The sequence below is a fragment of the Uloborus diversus genome, chromosome 1 (assembly GCF_026930045.1).
Source record: "Uloborus diversus isolate 005 chromosome 1, Udiv.v.3.1, whole genome shotgun sequence".
Lineage (NCBI taxonomy): Eukaryota > Metazoa > Arthropoda > Arachnida > Araneae > Uloboridae > Uloborus > Uloborus diversus.
Genome location: NC_072731.1, coordinates 32653436 through 32672070, shown reverse-complemented (window position 1 = coordinate 32672070; position 18635 = coordinate 32653436). Strand labels below are relative to the sequence as shown.

At 32.6% G+C, this 18635-nt stretch overlaps 1 protein-coding gene across 1 annotated transcript in view; it reads left to right on the top strand.

The window, feature by feature from the left end:
* Positions 1-18635, top strand: part of LOC129234533 (brahma-associated protein of 60 kDa-like) — a 33452-nt gene that overhangs the window by 13197 nt on the left and 1620 nt on the right. Inside the window, exons 4-11 of the mRNA XM_054868548.1 lie at positions 3462-3699; positions 5022-5147; positions 5348-5464; positions 7022-7123; positions 7809-7970; positions 8094-8191; positions 10417-10471; positions 10596-10676. Coding sequence (XP_054724523.1) covers positions 3462-3699; positions 5022-5147; positions 5348-5464; positions 7022-7123; positions 7809-7970; positions 8094-8191; positions 10417-10471; positions 10596-10676 — 979 coding nt within the window. The remainder of the gene's footprint in view (positions 1-3461; positions 3700-5021; positions 5148-5347; positions 5465-7021; positions 7124-7808; positions 7971-8093; positions 8192-10416; positions 10472-10595; positions 10677-18635) is intronic.

Genomic DNA, 18635 nt, shown 5'->3' with positions numbered 1-18635 from the left:
GAGGGTGCATATCAGCATTAGGACTTGTTAGTTTGGAATTTTTTGATGAAATAGTGAATCATGCTGTTCATTTGAATATTTTGAAAAACAATTTTTAACTATTAGCCCAAAATTTGGCTATCGGGAACAACTTTGTATTTTATCAAGATGAGAAGCACACGGTTTTCAACGTTTGCGTCTGGTGCCTCAAAAATTGTCCTTAATCTTAGAAATATCTCCTCAATCCCTAGATTTAAACTTAATGTAGCATATTTAGAGATATCTGGTGGCTAGTTTACGAAAATACGACATTAAAACGAAAAGCGAACTAGAAACAATAAAACTCGAAGTGCGGTTGAACACTTACTCAGAAATTGAACAAAAAATGAAAGGAAGAACAATGAAATCTATTCCCAGACGTTTAAAAGGTATTGTTTGTATACTGCACGAACTTAGTTAAAAGTTAGATTATTTTTCTAAATGTACGAAGACTTTTGGGAGATAAAGTTTCTGGCACTTTTTGATTATTGATTTCTTAAAAATCAAGTTTCATTATGTTATTAAAAATTTTCGTGCAGTTTTGTTGAAAATAGATCATAGATCTTATAATTAAATACCTATTCTAAAATATTAATTTTAACCAATGGATAGGGGTGTATTTCATTGAAAATCGTAAGTGTACGAACACTTTTGGGAGCCACTGTAGGAATTTCATTCGGAAAATTGAAAAGTAACCCCATCTGAATGGTATAAAATTGGGGCGTCCCTACAGGCATTACACTTAACAGAATGGTACTTACCAATCATTGTCTTTTGCCTTTTTGAAGACGGTTCCGTGGGATGTTGATAGTGGCACCTGGATGTTGATGGTGATTCAGTAGGTAAAAATTGCTCAGGTTCATTTGATGTAGAAGGTTTGCTACATTTTCTCGTTTTAAGCCACCTCTTCATAGTTGTAATCGAATTTGTAAAAAACGTATAATAACTAAAATAGGAGCACTCTTCAGGTCATCTACTCTCAAGGAAATCAAAAGATCACATGAAATTATCTTAATTTTTGTCGCACTTTTCCCAACAGGAGAAGCTTATTTTATTCCTGTCTTTTTTTCTGGTCATCTTGAGCTTCTTTTTTCGTTGGTCAATTGGAAGTGACATCACAGTATCCATCGTTCCGCTGGCTTACGATTTACTTTTGAAATAACCCTTTAATTTTTAGACTCCTCCCCTTTTTTTCCTGTAACGTAACGCTTTTTCGGTCAAATTTGAGATGCCGCAAACACTTTTAAGAAACCTTGCTTCGGTAAGGTACTTTGAAGCCACGTGTTGAATAGTTTTGAACACATGATGCGTCTCCTTTCCCTTTCTACCCCAAATTTAACCTTTGACCAGCAAATAGTCTTCTAAATTTCTTAGCATCCTTTGGTCAGGGTGTTCTTGCCAGCTGCAAAAAACCGCCAAAGAGGTCTGGTGTCTCATTTTGTTTTGGTAACATTGGGGTCGATATAAATTGAATCGAATTGGAGAAACAAACACTGCAAAACTCGAAACAGAACCTTGCAAGCGCCGAGAAAAGAGATAAGAAAGAAAGGAGCCGAAACTCAGATCCCCGTCTTCTGCTGACTTGCCGAAAAAGAAGGGGGAGGGGAATTGTCCATCTGATTTCAGTATCTCAAAATTTTCCAGTTGTTTCCCCCCAAATAGCACCAAATACGCTGGAATCACTTCCAAGCTGGGAACGCCGGGGACACGACTTGTGTTTTCAATACGGAACCGGACATAGGATACTTTTTGTGAGTTAAGGCATGGCTCCCCCTGTTAACAATTTATTACCCCGCTAACACATCTCTACTCTGTGAATGGTTGACATTGCACTCGGAAGAAAGTGTCACCTTTCTTGCATCCTCCACTGAAGCTATGCACAGAGAGCAGAGCAATGGTTTGTCATTGTATTTCACTTTCCGTTCACTATACACATCGCCTATTTTGTTATTATTTAGTTCTTTTTTTCGATGTTCATTTCGTTTTGTTTGATATGAATTAAACATGGTAAATTATGTATTATGCAACTGTTTAAAGTCTTTATTTTTTGTCAAAACAATGATAATTTCCTCCAAAATAATGAATTTCATCTTGACAATTATCGAGGGGGTCCGATTTTCAAATATTGAGGGGGTCCGGTTCTCAAATATTGGGGGGGTCCGGACCCCTTGGACCCCCCCCCCTGGCGCGACGCCCATGTGTAAGAAAGAGTTAACACTGAGTTTTAAGAGAGATTTTTGAAAACCTCCAAGTGGAACATAACCTTTTTTTTTTTACTTTAAGAAAATGGTGACAAGAGTAAGAAAGGGAGGGGGGTGAAAAATGGTACATGAAACAATTGCAATCATTTACAATTCAAATTTACAAGTCAAATTTAAATTTTAAGGATAATGAAGTTTGTAATGCTTCAATGGAATAAATCTTTATTTTAATGTCCTCAAAGTTAATAAAACTTATTTATTAAAAATTGTGTAAAAAAGGTAAGTATGGAAGATATGGAATTTTTTTACTAAAAATGGATTTTTGCTGTAAACAAAAATTAGTTATATGAAATATAAAAATGCCTTTGCTTAAAAAACAAAAGGAAACAAAACAACGTTAAAAGCACAGTGCAGGAACACTGAAGACACGTGTTTTGGCATTACAAGGAATTCCTTTTTCAATGCAGAAAATGTGAGCTCGTGAGTTTAATGGCATCAGACAAAAATCGGATATTTTTGTAGAATGTCTTTACATTCTTTAGCTCACATTTTATGCACTGAAAAAGACGTTCCTTGTAACGCAAACACGTTTCTGCAGTGTTCCTGCACATCTGTTTTATTTTCTTTTAAAACTATTTATGTTTGTCGAACTAGAACTATAATAGATTTGTATAATTTGTTTTAATTCCAACTTGATTAATCATACTTTTTATTTATTTTTAATTTAAAAAATAATTTTTTTTTTTTTTTTGTAAAACTTTTGACATTAACAAAATTTTTTAAATAGTGCGTAGTTAAATTTCAGCAGGAAATTAGTTTAAAAAACTATTATATAGACAAGGAGGTCTATACTACTATTCCAATAAGTTTAAAATTCATCACATGTGTGTCTGTGGTTCTTCTTAAAATATAATTGGTACTCGGTGACTCTGCCGATTAGTGAAAGGCCAAGTACTTGGTAACTCGGTACTCGGCCGAGTAGTGAAAGGCAGAGTATTCGGTACTCAGCTACTCAGCCACAGTTCTACTGGTACGTCTCTAATTTTAAGTCAATATATTGTAGTAATAATATAAGCAAATAAAAGTGTTTTTGAGGATACATTTACTATTTTTAAGACTTTAGTTTGTGCTGATTGAAAGTATCGATTATGTATTGAAATATCTGATATATATCAAAGTATCAGATATTTTTGGTATTTTCAAACCCTGAAAATTAGTAACTCTTTTATCTCACATTCTTAGTGGACCTCCGTCTTCAGGGAATGCTACGAGTGCTTCAGGGCCAAATAGTGCCACAACACCTAGCAGTAGTAGCAAGAAGAAAAAGAAACTTGCCGAGAAGATTTTGCCTCAGAAAGTTCGAGATCTTGTACCAGAATCTCAAGCATACATGGATTTGCTAACCTTTGAAAGGAAATTAGATTCTACTATAATGAGAAAACGCTTGGATATTCAAGAAGCATTGAAAAGACCAATGAAGGTTTGAAAAAGTTTCGTGCACATAAAATAATTAAGAATTGTTTTTTGAAAAATTTCTTCATCTTGAAAGAGAGCTACTGCAGCAACTCTTTGAACATTGATAAAAATCCCTTGATTAGGCTGTTGAGCAAACAATTCGTGTACATGAAACTGAAGTGTTTTATTTAATATTTTGTCCTTTTTTTGTTGCTTAATTTTTGTGTATATGGAAATTTAGTGCAAACTTACCTAGAACAAGAAATATTCATTTTAGTGACGTTTGTTTTAAATTAAACTACGTATTTAAAATTTTCTACGGTTATAGTTTGAACATTGTATTCTAATGTGAAATAGGACTGCTCAGAATAACTTTATTCATTGATTAAAATTAATTATTCCGATCATAAACTCAAATATTTCGTAAGCATGTGAGCACAAATTTAAATCTTTACTCTATCTCTCTAATCGGACTGTAACTCCAAATCCCACCTGTGCCACAAAAAAGTACTGTTAATCTAACAAACTATTTTCATTTTTGACTTAGCCAAGTTTGTACTAAAATGACTTATTTTGGCTGAATGCACCTATTCAATCGCATGTAATATAATGAATTAACAAAGAAAGTTGCATTCATTTGTTGTGAGGGACTTTTTCCATGTAGTTCTCTTATTCGAGACACTTGCTGAAGTGAGATAATCCAATATTGGAAATGAGATTTTCGCCGATGTATTCTGTGCTCCCCCAAAAATTAGACTTGATCTAAGAAATATATTTCTTCAAGTTCAATGCATTTATTCTCAATCAATAAACATTCAAAAATGAACAAAATCTTTGATACTGTCTACATTCTTTATAACAACCCTTGTCATCCAAACAAATATAGTTGCCCCTAAGAACAAGATATTGCATGTGATTTAGTAATAGTTTAAAATGCTAGAATAACTTTCACAAGTTACACATTTTTAAAGAGAATCATGAACCTTCCGTAGTTGATTCAATCCATATTTAAATAATGAACATTTGGGGATTCAAAAGAAAAAATACTACACATAAATTAAGCATCCCAGGTTTAATTATTTAGATTGAAACAAAATGTGATCTTTTTTGAGGAGAAAATGTAATACAGTGGCCGCCGCTTATATGAATCCCGTAAACAGTTTTGATTCAGTAAAGGGGCTGGATTCAATAAAGTGGCTAATTCAATAAAGCTGGGTTTTGTTCTGTTTTTGAGGATTTGATTCAATAAAGCGATTGATTCAGTTAACCACTAATTCAATTAACTGGCAGCCACTGTATTGTAGGAATGAAATTTTGTCTAAGAAAAAAAATGAATTTTATTTTCAGCAAAAAAGAAAATTAAGAATTTTTATTTCCAACACCTTTTATCCTGGAAAACCAGAGGGTGAATCTGGAGAAGAGCCTACTGTACCTTCATGGGAGCTTAGAGTAGAAGGCAGACTACTAGATGATGTATGTAAAATATTTGAAACTTAATTTTATTTCAAAATAATGTTCTGTATTTTTACGTTCAAGCTTCCATTTCAATAGTTAATATATTCCAATTTTAAGTATGAGTATTAGTTAGATGTATGTGCCATCAGTGTATGACAATCACCATCTTTATTTTTGTTTGTTTATTTATTTTTTATTTATTTATTTATTTTTTCCAGCCTAATGCACCTAAAGCAGATCAAAGCAAAGTGAAGAGAAAGTTTTCCTCATTTTTCAAAAGTCTTGTTATTGAATTGGATAAAGATTTATATGGACCTGACAACCATCTTGTAGAAGTAAGAAAAAACATTACATCCTCAAAAGAACAAGTTTATTGTTTTTTATTTATAAATTTCACTCACTTGTTTAATATTAATGCTGCGTCATTGGTATGCCAACATTTATTTGGCAATATCACTAACATTGAGACAGATGTGCGTGCACTGTAACATGTGCTAATAATAACTCATTGTAGATTATCTTAACCTTATAAGCTGTTAGTTACCAACTCTTAAGCCAGGGCTAATGCAGCACTACAAGCAGGAGCGCCAACTTGCGAAAATTATTGAGGGGGGCCTGAGGTCACTGGGGGGCAATGGGGTATTGAATCCCCCAAAAATAAAGCGGGTCTAGGAACCTTCCCCTGGAAAATTTTCAAATTTTTGTACTTTGATAATTCTATTAGACATATTTTCTGATGTATGTAATTTGCATGAACCAGCAATATGTGTAATGACACTTTTAAGGTATAAAACCTAAAAATTGCTACACAAGTTTTCTGGTTCAATTTCATTTTGTCACTTGTCTTAAAAAGCATTTTTACAGTTTTATTTTGTACTGAGCCGAGCAGTGGACACATATTGCTTGTCGCTATAAGTGTTAACCCAACTTTTGAAGTTCATCAAATTTCCACCTCATAAATGGCGCAACACACTGTCATAGCAGTTCTCTTAATTCCAGAAAAGGCAAGTCTAGGTGTAGGAGAACATCTTTCAGTAAATTAAATAGGGTCTTTGCTTTAAAATTTGGAATTTCATAAAGGCCTATTTATTCCTTAGAATTTCACAATTGCTACTGACATTCCGCCAGTTAAAAAAAATTACTCTTCAAGTAAAACACACTGGCCACTGCCGCTAAAACACGTACGCATGCACACATATCTTATATGGGGGGGAGGGCTCAAGCCCACGGAATCAGCGCTAGTGAGTACAAGCGTGTGGCAACCAGAGATTGCAGTTTGGTCCTTGTTATGAACTCATCAGTCTGGAATAATGCAGAACCAAGTTTAAGGCAAGTGACCTTTCATTGAAGTTTGATTTTAGCTACCAGTTTGAAGTTAATCTGAGCTTTAATGAGAGGATATCTTCTTCCAGATCTGTTATTAACTTTTCCAGACTTTTCACTCCAGGGACCACCTTACCTTTGACTTTATGTGGTGTAATAAGTTGGATCGGACTCTGAAGACAGCTCAGATTTTTTCGATCCAGACCAGAAACCAAGCAATTCCTTCTCCAGCATCCCCGTAGATATTGTTTCACTTGCTGGACTTTGTGACCATGACTATTCCAGACTGTTGAGTTCATAATAATGATGAAACCTCAGTCCTGGATTTCATAACTTGGCTGTTGGTATATGCCTGAATCTTGGCCTGTTTGGACGTTCATAATATGAGTCAACTCACACTAAAATTTAATCAGTTAATTTCTTATAGCGAAATTTCATGTGGTGATAACATTTTTCAAATTTATGCATTCTTAATATATTTTAAAATATTAAAGATAGTTTTATTATTAGCATTTTTATTTTTTGATGATTTTTATCACTCTCATGTAAAGATCTGAAAATTCTTATAGTGGCATAGAACTCCTACCACTACAGAAACAGATGGTTTTCAAGTGAAAAGACCTGGTGATAAAAATGTTAGATGTACAATATTATTGCTTTTGGATTACCAGGTACTAATTTTTATGTTTATTTTAAGGTTGTATAAAATATTCTGTATGAAAGAATAACTTTGTATAATTGATGCTTACAACCTTATTTGGAATCACTTTTCAGTTTATCATAATGATGCTTATTTATAATGTATTTTGTTTTATTTGTACAAAAGAGTTATAATTGCAAATCGAAGTTAATTTTATTTATTCTTCTCAGTGGTTTTCTTTTTTAATGCATAAACAGGGATATATATTTAAGAATTTAAAGAATGTTACTGCTTTCTTAAGTTTCAGAAACACCTTATGTTTGTCACAAATAAATTAAATTGGGAAGAATTGATTTTTAGCAATGTAGCATTAAATTTAATAGTTCTTATATTGTTGGAATATATTTCGTGCTGCTATATCTCGTGTTATATTCTATGAAGTTGTATTGTTTAATACATTTATGTGAGGACGGCATGTCTAGGGGATTTAACTAAGTCCACAATGACTGCCCTTAGCAAAAACATGAAGAACATATGTTGCAACAACGCTTCAACATTCTCATCTTGCGGCATTCTCCTGCCAACTAAGGCCGCATTACACACAGTTTCAGTACATGTGTATGAAAACGGAAATATAGTTCATAAAAGCTAAGAGTTCTTAATATCCATGGGAATGTCAAACAAAATTTTACTTTTATATATTTTTTTCATTCTAGCCGTTGCAGTTTAAACTGGACCCAAGACTAGCTCGTCTTCTTGGAATCCACACCCAGACTCGGCCCATTATTATTAGTGCTCTTTGGCAGTATATCAAAACTCATAAACTTCAAGATGCTCATGAAAGAGAATATATCAACTGTGATAAGTATCTTGAACAGGTAAGTGATTGTTTTAATGGTTAACTAGTGTGCATTTTAATTTTAGAAATCAGCATGTAATGAGGTTTTGTGAGATTGCATTTATTATTATTATTATTATTATTATTATTTATATCCCCATAGATATTTCAGTGTGGCAGGATGAAATTTGCAGAAATACCACAAAGGCTTCATCAGTTATTGCATCCAGCTGATCCCATTGTAATAAATCATGTTATAAGGTGAATATGTGCATTTCATTATTTTTTTTATATTTATTTAAGTATTTGCTTTATGTAGATGCTATTAGGGAAAAGTAAGAATTCATCTAGTGATTGCAATAACTGTATTTGATGGGGTAGAATACTGGTATTTTCGGTATTAGTTAAAAGTAATAAATAGTTTTTACGTAGAGAGTTTTCGTTTAACTAATTAAATATCTACTGTTTTTTTAAATAAAATTTCTTTTTCGATGAGAGTTTCAAAATCAGTCTATTGAAGAAATAATTTAGCTTCAAAAGCACGAATTTATAAAACATCAACAAATAAAATTAGCAGAAAGATTACAAAATAATATTTTCAGCACCAGATGGTGGATGAATTGCACTTTCGTGAGTTTATGTAACCCACATTTTTATTTTCTCCATTTCCTGGACTTGCCCTCTAGTGAAAACTAATTTTAAGTGTAATTACCGATGTGTTTGCTCTATGAACAATGAATTCCAATCATCAATTGCAGCAAATCTTTGTTATATATATATTTTTTTTAATATTTGTCTTAGCGGTATTGAATTTTGAGTTACACTTTTTCTTGTTTGTACTGTTGGCCTTGCTTAAACGAAGACCATTGGTTCAAAGAAATGTTATTCAATTAAGCAAGGTATTTGATTAAGCAAGGAAATTTTCTTTACATTTCAAATTGACAACATTTGTCTTAAAACGTAATAATAGTAAATAAATAGCAATGTATAACGGAAGTAATTAATGTTATTGGTAAAAAGTTTTTGCTCTTTTAATTAACTTACAAATTTAGTTTTAATGAAATCTTTGTTTTTGCAACTTTTTTCACTAAATTGTTTTTCTTTTAAAGTCCATAAGAGCGGATTGTTTGCTCAAGGTCTTTTAGGAACTTTTCCAACTCCTTTCTTCCCTCCTTGTCTACCGTGTTTTACATTAAATATTTTTCAAATTATTATTGGCTGCTATGTTACATCTTTTTGTTATTTAATTTAATTATTCTCTGTACTAGCTATTCTTTTATGTTTTTTGTAATGGCAACGATAAAAGGAACTATGCAGAATTAGTGGAAATGCTTTCATGGAATATGAATGCTGTTTATCTTCCCCACTGTTGGCAAAAATTATTTTTTTATATTTGCATAAATAATTCTTTTTACTTAATTTATTTTTATTAAAAATTTTTATCGGAAAAAAATATTTGCAAATGCTGGCCAATATTATTCGATTATCTGGAGAAATTTTTTGAATAAGCGGGGATCTTTAACATTGCGTCAATGGAGAAATATTCGGTTCTGGAAGGTTTTATTCGTATGAGCAGAGTATTCATTTATCCGTTACCCGATTAAGCGGGGATGACAGTATAACAAACCGTAATTTGTTGTCACTGGTATTAACCTTCTGGTTCTGTCTCGCAATTCATATTTCTACCAAACGAGATTATATTTTAAATATCTTGAAAATTTACAAAGAGTTGAGACATAATCAGTTGGAACATATTTTCAGAAATTTACATAATTGTAAAAAATTTCGAAATGAAAACAAAAAAAAAGGTCAAATTTATGGTAAATTTCACACCAAAGGGTTAATAAAAATCAAACACAAACCTATTCCGACCAAGAGGAAATCATAAAGATGATGTTAATACTGGAAAAAAAGTTTGTTCGAAAAACAGTTACTAACTGTTCAGCTTTAAATAAGTATGGTAAAAAAAAAAAAAAAATCTACCCGCAATACAAAAGAAACATCCACAGTCGCAAAAATGATTTTTTCAAAACCGATAAGTTGAAGACCTAATTATTTAAAGATGAAGGACTTCCAGTCAATTACAGAAGGTGTATCGCGCATTATTAACAGTACCATCAGCGTGTGTGAATTCAGAAAGACTATTTTCAGGGAATTTTTTTGCAGGAATTTTTTTCACTAAAATGAGTTCCTGGCTTAGTGACAAATAGATGCATTGTGTTGATTAACCATCAAGCAGGGTCAGCCTTAGCAAAAGCAACTACAGATATTGACTTGATTTACAACCAATATTTTACAATGTCACTGCATGTTGCCTTTGATTACCTTGCATAAAAAGGCATTGTAAAATGTTGTATACAAAAATGTTATGTAGTTCTTTATGAACTAAAACTTTGTCATGCAAATTACAAAATTTTAAAATTTCTTCTTTCAATTAGTGAACATGATGATTGATATAAGTTATTTATATATTTATTAATTTCTAGTGTTGAAGGTCCTGATACTAAGAAAACAGCTTGCTATGATATAGATGTTGAAGTTGTAAGTGAAATAATTAGTTGAATTTTCTTAGGGTTTTTATTATTCTTTATTTTATTTATATTTTACTTTTTATTTTTTTAAAATTACTTATTGTACTGAAATCGCTTTATATTTTTTTTAACAGGATGATCCTCTGAAATCTCAAATGAACAGCTTTCTTTTGTCAACTGCTAGTCAGCAAGAAATTCAGACTCTAGATAATAAGGTAATCATCAAAAAGAAAAGAATTTTTTTAGCATAATTTTTCGTAGTTTTTGAACTAGTAAACTTGATTTGGTATCTCTTTTTTCAGTAAAATCGTGTCGGCTAATTTTAATGTGTTTGTATGATATCATAGGCGCTGATATAGGGGGACACGTGGAGGCTTAAGCCCCCTATAAATTAGAACTTTCTTGCTTTTAGTACTTTTTTCTTTGCAAAAATGTAAAAACATTTCTCTTCCAGCCATTTATGAACAGGTTATTAAAAATGTCGAAGTTAATTAACTCGAATCTGTATTGAAATTGGTTTCCAAGGGAAAACTTTCCTTCTAAACCAGTGGTTCCCAACCCATGAACCACGGCCCACAAGTGGGGCGCGAACAGCATGATACTGGGCTGTGAACACTAGTCAATAATCTGAAACATCAAGATAAATATTGGGGTCTTTATTCCCGTTTTTGTGAAAAATCACTTATTAGATGTACCGTCACTCTCACTCAAGAGCTCTCCCTGGCTCATAGCCAATAAGGAACTTCAGGATTAAGATTTTTCATATTTCTTAGGAATCAGAAACTCTGTTAGTGGAAATTGTCGAAGAAACTAGAATTAGCTTCAAACTTCAAGTGAAAAATGGTCCTCCTTTGTCGAATTGGCATGACTAACCAGTGAATTGAGGCATTTGAGGCGACAGCCTACCTATTTTCGTTGCAGTTTTTTTTTTTTAAATGTAGAAAGGCATTAAATGTTGCAATTTATTTGAGACTAAAACTGTCCATTTTCAATCTGGATCTCAACTCCCTCATAGAGGATGAAACAACGTCAAAAATCCCATGCAGCTTTAACTTTGATAACTTTTACACTTAAGGACAGTTATATGAATAAATAATCCTCCTCCCCCCTCCCCCGTAAGTAAATTTTGGCTGTGCAAGTAAAATATAGTTGTTAGTGGGCCTCAATGGTGTTTTCTACGAAACTGGTGGGCCGCACAGCTAAAAAGGTTGGGAACCGCTGTGCTAAACCATGGTGGAAAGATCTGAGTATTTCCCCCCCTAAAATATTACATGTTGGCCCTCATGTATGATATACTATTTTGAATGGCAAAATAGCTCTTTAGTGGGACATTTCATAAAATATTTTTTTATAAATATTAGGAAAAAAAGTTATTTTTGTAAACAAGAAAAAAGTTTTTTTTTTTTTTCTTTTTGAAAACAAAACACTTGTTGGGAGCAGGGCTGGATTTAGATTTAACAATGCCCTGAGCTTTTTCTGGTTTAAGAGCCCTTTTATGTCTGCAGCAATATAGTGTTTTTTGTTAACCATGTCGGTCTTTTACTCTGATACATAAAGTCATGCTCTCTCTTTCTTTTTTTAATACCCCTGCTGTTTTGTTTGGGATTCACTTTGGAGTGAGAAGAGTAAAAGGTTCGAAAATATCATGATATTTTCCAAAATATCATTACATTTTTGAAAATTTCCGATATTTTGATATGTATCGGATATTTTGATATGTATTGGATATTTTCAATCAGCTCAAACTAAAGTCTTCAAAATAGTAAATGTATCCTCAAAAACACTTTTATTTTCTTATATTATTATTACTACAATATGTTAGACTTAAAATTAAGGTTTCTTTCATTATTTACATTGAATATTTCATTTTACATTTTTATCAGCATTAATGGAGTTAATTTAGCATTAGCTTTTTTACTCATTTTTCTTCTGTTAGCTACTTTTATAGTTATATGATTCAGAAATAAAAACATGCATTAGTGGATGCACAGCCTTAAGACATATTCTTTTTTTCTGACCAACATTTAATATATCAGCTAACCCTAGACCAGGAAAATGATGCAGAGAAAGACTTTAAGTGGGGTATAGAATATCCCCAGTTTAGGAAGGTTTCTCCTCCGGCAAAATCTTTTTTAATCTGTGTATATAAAATAGCTTGTCCTGACTGCTGATAATCAACGCACAGCCAAAACTACTGAGACTAGAAAGCTGAAATTTGGAACACAGGTTAATTTTATAACGTAAGCGCCTGCTAAGAAAGGATTTTTAAAATTTCAATTTTAAAGGGGTGAAACGGGATGGGGAATGTTCCGCACTCATATACAAAATTCTCAAGAACGAGCTGAAGTTCACGGTCGAACCAGGTATTAAAAAAATCAAAATTTTATGAGGGTTACGAATATTCCAGCCTCATCGACGTAGGATACTAATTAATGGATATATTGATTAAAAACTCAATTTTACATCCACTTGAACATACGTCTATGCCAAGAAATGGTCCGATTTTTTGGGTTTTTGTACCGTTGGAAAACCCATAAAAAATAACTATTTCAAAAATATTCGCATGGACTAGAGCTGCGGACATCAAAAAATGACCACAAAAAAGTTATAAGCGTCTGAAGTAAAAATTAATTTATTTCAAATAGAAATTTCTTCCTCCTTTTTTTGTGCGAGATTAATTTTATCTTGAAGAAAGCTGAATAATGTTATTTGTTGCCATTTCTTGCTTGAGTATTGAGAAGTAAAATTTTTTGCAATTGGTTTTCAGTGCATTGGGGCTGCCTGTGTGTATGTGTGTAGCAGGGCATTTTAAATATATTCCTTTTTGATTAGGTTTTCGCAAGTCGATGTTTTCATGTGTGATTTTAATGGATGCGTAGTCTTTGAAAAAAATCTGATTCTTACTGTTTTTTTTAACAATTTTTTAAAGGGTGAATGATATGTTTGGTTTTAGTGGTGATATCAAGGAATATTTCTCTTATTTGAAAAGGTGTTTTTCATTCTCTTAGATCCATTCTGATGAATATTTTCGAAACTATTCCAGACGAGGATTTTAAAGAGCCGTCGACTCTCTTTGAAAAGTGTTACCTTTAATATATCAGAGACCTTTTTTTTGTTGTAGGTACTTTACGGCACATTATTATTCTTGGCGATTGTTTTTGTTTAGCTTATTGTTAACATGTTTGATTTAACCTAAAGAGAAACTACTTATTTGGCCAAACCATGCATCATTTTGTCACTGTACTTGTTTGTTGTTCAAAAGAAAAAGACTTGAAACAAAACTAATAAAATGAAAAGTAATTTTCCAAATAATTAAACCAAGCCATTTAAAGTAAAAGTCTGCCAAATGAAAAACCCTAGTAATTTGCCAAATAGTCTTTGAATGATCCATAAACATGTGAAATTATTTGCTAAATGAATATATCCAGTCATAAATAAATGCGAACATTCCATTAAAATAGAAATTAGAAAAGAAGGAGCAAACATGACGATGATGTAAGCATATTTTTTAAATTTTCTTACATTTTATGGGGTATGGGATACAGGATTTCTTTTTCGCCCTAGATCTACTGTATTTTTTGATTACATTGCTTTCCTGCTGGGTAATTTTCGTTTAAACATTTTCGTAAAAAAATATTGGATTGCTAATCGGTTGAAGTTCACTTCGCTCGCTAATTGGGTGGGTTGCTGTAGTGAGGTCACTTGGTGAGTTTGGCGATAAACAATAGAGTTGCAGGTTTATTTTACAATTTAAAAGCTACTGTTACTGTAATTTTGATGTATTTTTTTGTTTATTTCGCGAAATATTTAAATTACAAATAATTTCTTTTAGGTATTTAAATGGTGTTTTTGCATTTTAGTAAAAGAAATTGATTATTTTACATCAGAGGGGGGAGGGAGAATTCCTTTGATTCAAGGAACTTTTTTTTTTTGATCGGATTGCTAATCGATCGGAGTTTGCATCATGCGCTAACCGGCTGGGTTATGGCAGCGTGGTCACTTGGTAAGTTTGGCGATAAACAATAGATTTGCGAAATGTTTTACTTTTGAAAGCTATTGTTTATGTAATTTGATGCCTTTATGTTTATTTGGCGAAACATTTTTAATTGCAAAAAAAATCCCTTTCACTCGCAAAAAGGTTAGGTTTTGGTAGTGTGGTCGCTTGATGAAATAGGCGATCGCAATGGAGGATTATTTTAAGCTTTAAATCAACTGTAAATGTAGTTCATTGCTTTGTTGAGCTGCTTTGAATTTCAATGAAATTTTTGTTACGATTTTTTTTTTTTTGACTGACGACGATTTTTGAATATCTCACGAAAAAATTTTCTTTTTTCGTTAGATGGGATAGCTAATCAATCGGATTTTGCTTTGCTGCTAAGAACTGGGTTACGGTCAGGGTTGCCAGATGTCCCAGATTTCAAGGGACAGTCCCGTATTTTGAAAAATTGTCCCGCGTCCCGGGGAACTTCCATACGGGACGACTAAAGTCCCGTATTCTAGCTAGTAACAACATTTTACGAAACAAGACATTGTTTTAAGAGACAAAAGTAAAGTACAACAAAGTATGTGATAAACTGCTTGACTATGTCATTGAGTCAGACTTGGATTTACAGTTAGTTTCAGCATTTTCAGCCAACGATACCAATGCTAATTTTGGAACAAAGTGGTCAGCATATACGTTACTTAGAGAGCAAAACAAAAATTTACTTACATCAAGGTGTTTAGTTCGGTCAACAATTGATTTCGCTATGCTGCTGATGCTTTAGAAATTGATGTCGAAACTATTGTTTCAAAAATTTATTCACATTTTTCTAGATCTGCAGTTAAGCGGAATGAGCTAAAAGAGTTTTTTGAGTTTGCTAACCTGGAGTTTGAAGAGCTACTAAAGCATATCTAGACACGATGGCTAGGTAGATAAGACTCACTAAATCTTGGCCTGCTTTCATGAATTATTTTATCAGCGAGGCAGAACCCATCCCTAAGCCTCATAGAAAATTATTGCTTTTAAATGAAGAAAGTGCAGCTGAAACATGTGAAACCAATGAGGTTGCATTAGTTTTCTATTTTCTTAGTAATGTGTCTCCCGTTTTTGAAGTTGCCAGTAGAAAACTTCAAAATGCAGCTGAACTTGATGTTATTTTGACTGATTTGGTAAAGCAGCTAGAGAGCAGATTTGAAGATAAGTTTTATGGATTGTTCGTCACTAAAACCTTAAAACATCTAGACGGTAGAAAAATACAATGTCTGTGAGGGATACCAGAAAATTCTTGATACAGCTATGAATTATCTGAGTGGTTTGATTTCACAGATAAAAATCCCCTTGTAGTTTTGAGACCAATGATTTAAAGGGATAAAAAATAGTTTTCTGACTTGTCAGCTATTGTAGAACAGTTATATATTGAAAATAAAGTATCAGTAAATGATCTATACGATGTGTTTTCATCAATAAAGAAAGTTCTTAATAGCTTAGTTGCACAAAAAGATACGAATGTAGGCGATAAGTGGCAAACGTTGTTTTAGAAAATTTCCGAGTTACCAAATTTGCTTAAAGTTGTTTCCTTTTGTCTTAGCATTCCACGATCTAATTCATTTGTTAAACGAGTATTTTCACATATGAATTTGAAGTGGACTGACGTACGAAACAAGTGTTCTGTTCAGTTTATTAAAGCAGAGCTTATTGTGGCTATGTATTCATTAAACTTGCGTTGTGATGAATTTTATAACAACTTGAAGACACATAAAAATTTGAAAAGAATTGCTACAAGACTGAAATCACACAAATAGCATGGTTTTTGAAGACATAGGATTGATCCATATTACTGTCCAACCACGGATTGCATGGAATTTTCAAACGTCCAGATAAGACGAATCTATGTGAATAAGGGGGAAAAGTAAATATTTGATGCGCGAATTCCGCTCATTTGAATGAGACTGTTTCTGCAAAAGCTGACATCGGTAAAAAATAATAGATTCGTCCATTTCCGGCAGTAAAACGGATGTTTGTCTTTCCATACAATCCGTGGTCAGACAGTATAATATAATAATCATTAAGAGTTTAAATTTTAGATTGTATTTGTTACCTTCTTTTACTTGTTCAAATTGTAAGGTTTAATTCTATGTCTGATCAATTCTGTACCTCAGAGCTAGAGAAACGAAGTCACATTATGATAATTCTAGAGGAAAACCTTTTTTTCTGGCGCATGCAAAGATGGGAAGCGCGCTTTTTTAATCCAGGTAAAAAATTAAAAAGTTTTTTTTTTTTAAAGATTTACCTTCACATGGCTCGATGCGGGATAGACTTCTACATACAATGCACCAATAAACAGAAAATTGCAATTTTTGGACTTTCTTGACAGAATTGTAAAATCCACATGTATAGTGCATTAAAATTATTTTACTCATCCAGATTTCTCCATTGACTGGTGTGGCATTAAAAAACAAGTTTTGCTCCACGATTCCTTACATTACTATTTCAGATAAGGTAGTCAAATTTAACAAGAAAAATTTTCGAACGCAAGTAAAAACTAATTAGCACCTGTTCCTATCAACGTCGACCTGTATACTGAACTTCGGTCTATTGCTTGCTTTATTCTTCTAGTTAGAGTTCCTTCAAAAATGTTCTCACACATTAACATGAGCATACTAAGAGGAATCTTCTGGCTGTATATCACCCCTTAAAAATACATTATAACCAGTAATTGCCCTCAACCTCAAAAATATCCCCCCCCCCCCTTTTCACTCCTAGAAGCCTGCCCCGTATTTACAGTTCTTAAATCTGGCAACCCTGGTTACGGTAGCGTGATCCTTGCCGAGTTTGGCGACAAACAATCGAGTTGTGAAAGAATTTTACATTTGAAAAGATACTATTTGATGGGGTTGTTTTGGTTATTTGTTGAAACATTTCAAATTGCAGGTAAAAAAAACGCTTCATTCGCTTAAGGGCAGGGTTACTGTAGCGTGATTGCTTGGCTCGTTAAGCAATGAACTAGACAGTTGGATGATTACTTTGAGTTTTAAAGCTACTGTTAATCTTTTCAAATGTTTTTGAGAAGTTTTAAATTCCAAAGAGACTTTAAAAGGTGTTTCTGAAAAATGATCATTTCACATCGGGGGGGGGGAGATTTTTTTTATTCAACAGACTTTCTTTAAATTAGTAGGAGCATTGCCGTGCTGATACTGCTTGAAATAGAATTCTTAAATATAAAGTTTTGTATTTTGAGCCCTTTTATAAGAAATAATTAAAACAACAATGTATGAAAAAATAGGCAAACAAAATTTTTTTTTCAAGTTGTACCCTTTTGCAAATTGAGATAAAGGAAAATAAAAACTGTTTTTGGTTCAACAAATTGGTGACATGAACCAACAGAGAAGAAGAACGAGGAATTAAAGAAAACACAATGTCACTTATCCACACCAGCTTTCAGTTAAATTAGTTTTTGATTCTCCCCTCAACACACCAACAAACACAACATTAAATTAAATGTAAAAAATCAGTTGTAAAAAAGACATACCATACTTTAATAGAAATTATGTAGAGATTTATAAAATAGATAACAAGAGTTATACATCCTGGCCATTCAGACAATTTATAGTTAATACACTTAAGGAGAAATGAAATTGAAGCGCTTTTCAAGGAATTTCGAACACATATTTTATTAAAATAAAATATAACAACTTTGTATCACATGAAAAAAGTTTTTTTTTTTTTTTTTGAAGTATGCCACTTGTGGGTTTTATGCTATAAAATAATGTAAAAACTATGCAGAACTGGAGAGAAGACTCATTTAGTTTTCTGTATACATTTTGTGTACATGTAAAGCTTCCATAAACTCTCTGATAGGGGAAGGTTGGCAAATAGTTTTTGCCTCAGAAAGTTTGATTATAGTGGATGCAAACCTTACCTGGTAGCTTCGTAATGCTGTGATTAGGATTTGCTTAACTTTCCCTTTGCTGCCCAAATAGGTTTGCTCCAATTATAGTGTCTCAACAATGTTCCACTATTAAAGATTTCCTATTTTTAGTTTCTTTAATTTTCTTGTTCTTAGGTCTAACTTGAAGTGCTTAGTCTTGTTTAGCGGATATAACCTATACCACATTGACAGTTGGATGAACTCAAACCTGTTTTTGTGCAGTGGATAGGGACCGCATTAAAAAAATCACATTAAAAAAATTGT